The sequence below is a fragment of the Lotus japonicus genome, chromosome 1 (genome assembly GCF_012489685.1).
Source record: "Lotus japonicus ecotype B-129 chromosome 1, LjGifu_v1.2".
NCBI lineage: Eukaryota > Viridiplantae > Streptophyta > Magnoliopsida > Fabales > Fabaceae > Lotus > Lotus japonicus.
In genome coordinates this window covers 99,117,175-99,122,186 of record NC_080041.1, presented here as the reverse complement: position 1 = coordinate 99,122,186, position 5,012 = coordinate 99,117,175, and the positions used below count along the sequence as shown (strand labels likewise).

Genomic DNA, 5,012 nt, shown 5'->3' with positions numbered 1-5,012 from the left:
TTATTCCAAAATTGAAAGGCACATCTCAACCATAGTGTATAAGTCATACAATTTATGAAAGAATTAAGGCTTATTAGCACTTTTGGTCCCCCAGATTTCAAAAATGTGCAAACGGAGTCCACTAAGTTTAAAAATAGCATTTCACTACCCCGACGTTAAGCTCCGTCAACACTTTTGGTCCCCCGCCAGTTTTCCATCCAAAAACTAACGACTTTGGGGACTAAAAGTGCAATTGAACTCAAAAATTAATTAAAAAAATAGAAAAACATTAAAAGCCCTGCAAACCCTTGATCTTCATCTTCTTCCTCAATCATCTTCAAATTCAGAACTGAAATTCACACAAAAAAGAGGTAATATGACATTGCAAGAACCATACCACTACCAGTAGGGAGAAAGTAAAGAAAAAGAAAATAAAAATATCAGCACATAACATACCCATTCCTACACATTGGCCATGTAGGGAGGCCAATAATAGTGTGGGCATCTTCGAGCAGCTCAACAACTATCGCCCAGTAAACAGAACTTGAAGAAACCTTCATGTGATTAGAGTTGATTTGTGCATAGGAGAGGGTTTTTCCTACCCATAAAATGAAGAATAAACCCAGAAAAATAACCTCATCAACCCACATCAAAAAACCAATATTTATCAAAACCCAAACGAAATTTATCACAAAAGATGAAGCAGAGACCCAAGTCGTTCCAGATCCAGATCCTTGTTCTATACACCAAATCGAAATGACCCAAAACCTACAGTCACCACCACGCCATCACAGCTTCCACCTTCCTCGTCCTTCGATCTACAACTTCCATCGTTTCTTGTTTATTGTGCAATTCATCTTTTGTTATTGCTTCAATTCATTCCTTGCATGCTTGATCATGTTGTAGAGAATCAATCTGTCATATTAAGGAATTAGGTTCATTTCATAGTTAAAGAAGAATGAAATGAAGATCAGGCTTCATTTCTTAATTGATTTGGAGAATATGGAGATGTTTGGGAGAGGAAGATATTTTTTTTTTTGGGTTTTTTCTGGGCAAGGGGATGAAGATGATGAGGGAGATGACTGAGGAGATAACTTTATGGGTTTTTGTAGGTTTTTTTAATATTTTAATTAATTATTTTTTGTTTAATTACATATTTACCCTTAGAACCGTTAGTTTTTTGATGGAAAACTGGCGGGGGACCAAAAGTGTTGACGGAGCTTAACATCGGGGTAGTAAAATGCTATTTTTAAACTTGGGGGACTCCGTTTGCACATTTTTAAAACCTGGGGGACCAAAAGTGCTAATAAGCCAAGAATTAATTACTCCCATAGCTTTTGCTTACATGGTACAACACATACAATTTGAACAAAATTAAGAAAAAATATTGTCCTGTAAAACTGATATATTTAGTGGTTTCACACACTTTTATTAAAGAAAAGCTGATATTGTCCGCACCATTTTTGTGAAAGGTTCATGCCAGGTGGACAATCCGAATTGCTTCGAAGATGGAGCGCCGTAACTACCAATTCAAGACATAATATTAGTACAGAGCATTGCAATTGTTAACTTAGAGAGAGAAAGAAATAGAAAATGCGCACCTGCTCTTTACAATAGAAAACAATGATTACACGAGGAACATGCTTGATGATCCAGTGGTCTTTTCCTTCATCGGGGGTGATGTTGGCCACAAGTTCATCTGGCATATAATTAAAAGTGCTGAATGCCAGGTGGTACCGCCTTGAGTTGGGGGATCCGTTCTAGTGTCAACTCTCTCAGAGAATGCAGTGCTCCTTTCTCTATAAAGATGGATTTCAAGCTTTTCAAAGATTCGAGTTTTAGTTGCTTAAGTTTCTGAAAGTCTCTATCTTCAAAATGCATGCTTTCACCCCTCATAACAATAAAGCAAGTTAAGAGACAGCAAATTCGGCAATTTTTTCAATGATTTAAGAGGATCATCAGTTAAAATAGAGAATTCCAAGTTCAGCTTAACAAGATTTGAAAGCTCTGAAATCCACTCTGGCAACTTCTCTAACATCCCATTTAGGAGAAGCTTTTGAAGCATGGGTGGGGGTGAAATAAGATGAAAATCACTGAAACCTCTACCATATGTATAAAGATGTAGTTTCTCCAAGTGTTGCATCTTATTTATTGAGTACCATAGAAGATCAATTTCCTCTGCAAATACCATTATTTTTAGTTTCAACTCCCTTAACTGCCTCAACTCTCCCAGCTCCTTAAGTAGCGCTACTTGAGAACTATTCATTGCCACTTCGCTTAGTGTTTGTAGGGATTCCAAGCCTCCAATACCACAATTCCATTCCCAGCCATCATCACAACATTCAAACGTACCCAAAAGATGTCTTAGCTTTCTAAGCCTGCCAATATCCCTTGGCAGGAAAATGACACTGGTCCTTACATCCAAAGTTTCCAGATTCTGAAGTTTAACAATAGATTCTGGAAGACTCTCTACGTCCCAATTGCGAAAGCTTAAATACTTCAAGTGGAGTAAATTCAAGCAACCTTCGGGAATATTTTTGAGAAAACTTGGACAATTATGGAAATCAAGTACCTTCAGTAACTTGCATTGTGCAAGGATTCTTTTTACAAAACATTCAGGAAGTTCTTCATTTATGAAAAAGAGCAATGACCGAATGTGTGAGCCCTCAATGCTTTCCCAAAAAGCTTTGGAAGTTGTTGCTAAAGAAACACGCCGACTTTTCCCACATAAAGCTAACTGATCATCTTCATGAATATATTGGCAAAAATTTAAATCCTTTGCTTTTCTAAGGATCATATATTTCACGTAACAGGTCATGAACACGACAACTTTTAACTTTGTCATCAATGGTGAATGATGATACCTGCACCAAATTTCTTTGGATCAGCTCTTTCAAATATCCTTCAGCAACTTTCTCCAAAGTTTTTCCTTCTTGTTGTTTGATGAACTCTTCAGCTATCCAGTGCTTAATCAATCTCATGGACTTAACTGAAAAGTCTTCAGGATAGATTCCAAAATACAGTAAGCATGGTTTGAGATTGGAAGGCAAATCATCATAGCTGAAGCTTAAAATCTTTGCAACAACATCTAAATGGAGATTATTTTCCAGCTCTAAAAATAGATTTTTTCTGAAATCTATCCACTCAGATGGAGCTTTGCCGGACAAAACGCCACCAATGACTGCAATGGCTAGTGGCAAACCCTTACACTTACTAACAATTTCAGAAGAGGCGGACATGAGTTCGTCTGGACAAAATCCGCCAAAGTCAGACTTAAATGCCTTCTTACAAAACAACTCAAAAGATTGTTTTTTATCTAAAAGTTGCAAATCATGCACTTTAGCAATAGAAGATTTCTTAAAATGTAGTGCAACCTCCCTTTTCCTAGTTGTGACAAATATCCTACTTCCTTTTATATTATCAACAATGTCAAATTCAATATCATCCCACAACTTTGTATCCCATACATCGTCAAGGAAGATAACGTACCTCTTTTGCCGCAAGTAGCTTCTCACTTCATCCTTGAGTGACTTTCGATCCATTGTTGAAAAGTTATTTCCTTTGTCTAATTGCTGCAACATGTCCCTCAACAATCCTTCTACACTGTAAGACTGGGACACTGTGATCCATGCACGACAATCAAAGTTTGCCATGACCTCCTTGCTTTCAAAAACTTTCCTTGCAAGAGTGGTTTTTCCCTGCCCTCCCATCCCTACCACAGAGATTACAACACGTTCTTTTCGCCCCGTCACCAACCAATCAATCAATTCAGCTTTAGGGACTTCAAAGCCCACTACATCAGCTTCATTGATGTGAAGAGGAGCCTCCTCTCGAACGTTCCGCACTATGATGTCTTGGTGTTCTCCAGAACTAGAGCCACCTTGTCCTTGTTCTGAAGAATGTTGGGTTTCTGGCGCATCATGGATTTGACATTTTTCCTTAATTTCACGAGATCGCGTGTTAACGCGCTGAATCTTGTATGCAAGCTGAACACGAGTGATCATAGGTCTGATGAAGTTAGCAGCCTCTTCAGGATTGAATGCTACGCATCCAGGATCACGAGATTGCAGTTGTTGCTCACACACAGAATGTATTCATCCAAGACATCTTCCATTTGAAAAGATGCTTCTATCAGCTCCTTCACCATTTCCTTGATTTCGTCACGCTTGAGGTTGGCTCCTTCTGCTGAAGCCTTTCTATCTGCTTCATGGATCATGTCTTGAATCCTTTCTAGTTGCTTTTTCATGGCTTCAACTTCTACTGGGGTCCGCCTGATTATATTCACCGCTTCTGCTAACAGTGGAAGCAAATGTTTGCGAGCGATGGACACTAGATCACACATTTTTTTGGTAGGTCTGATTAATTTCTATCTGCTAAAAGGTATGAGATGAGCAGATTGAGATGTGATGAAAGCTTTCTGTGTCTCAACAATTAAATAGCGCAAAGTCCATGTTGATTAGAGGAAGATGACTTTGTTTCCCTTGGTCATTGTTTAATACTTACCGAGCACATTAGTTCTTTGCTAATTCATTACTATGACTTCATAATGCTTATTATTATCTGTTGTTTAAGCATAAATTGAAGCAACTTGCGTGTGATAATATTGTTAAATCTTATATAGTATCAGTGAAATTGCTGTGTTCACAAGGAAGAAGACAAGATGCCGGATTTATAAAAACTAACTTGTGAATGGTATGGCAATTTCCAATTAGAGATATTATTGGGGTAATGATATATACACACCTCCTTTTGTATACAATTCATTTTCACTTATTTTTTATTTCTCTCTCTCTCATTTTATTCTCTATCATATCTTACACTTTCTCTCTCTTACTTTTTCTTTTCTTCCTATCTCTCTCATCTTCCACCTCTTTCCACCTCATTTTAAAGGTGTGAACATAACTTTACTCAGTTTTAAAACCTGGTAGTGTATGTTATGAAATGTGTATTTTTGACATAGGGTAATACATTTTTAAGATGTGTGTCTTTTTACATTCTGAATTTTAAAATTCCTTAGTGTAAAGTCTGTTTTT

At 37.4% G+C, this 5,012-nt stretch overlaps 1 protein-coding gene across 2 annotated transcripts; it reads right to left on the bottom strand.

Moving 5' to 3' along the window:
- On the bottom strand, nt 1-4,414 carry LOC130728281 (disease resistance protein RPM1-like). 2 transcript variants are annotated; one of them, XM_057579710.1, is made up of 4 exons: nt 1,581-4,414; nt 1,438-1,501; nt 436-894; nt 1-328 (listed from the first exon to the last, which is right to left on the bottom strand). In XM_057579710.1, the coding sequence occupies exon 1, from the start codon at nt 3,981-3,983 to the stop codon at nt 2,766-2,768; it is 1,218 nt and encodes a 405-aa protein (XP_057435693.1). In that variant the 5' UTR covers nt 3,984-4,414; the 3' UTR covers nt 1-328; nt 436-894; nt 1,438-1,501; nt 1,581-2,765. The 2 variants fall into 2 exon arrangements, with proteins under 2 accessions (XP_057435693.1, XP_057435692.1); XM_057579709.1 differs by lacking the exons at nt 1-328; nt 436-894 and having other exon boundaries at nt 1,271-1,501.
- Between the last annotated feature and the right edge of the window lie 598 nt (nt 4,415-5,012).

Coding starts and splice junctions, on each gene's coding strand:
- LOC130728281 (XM_057579710.1), bottom strand. CDS start 3,983: ATGATCACTCGTGTTCAGCTTGCATACAAGATTCAGCGCGTTAACACG.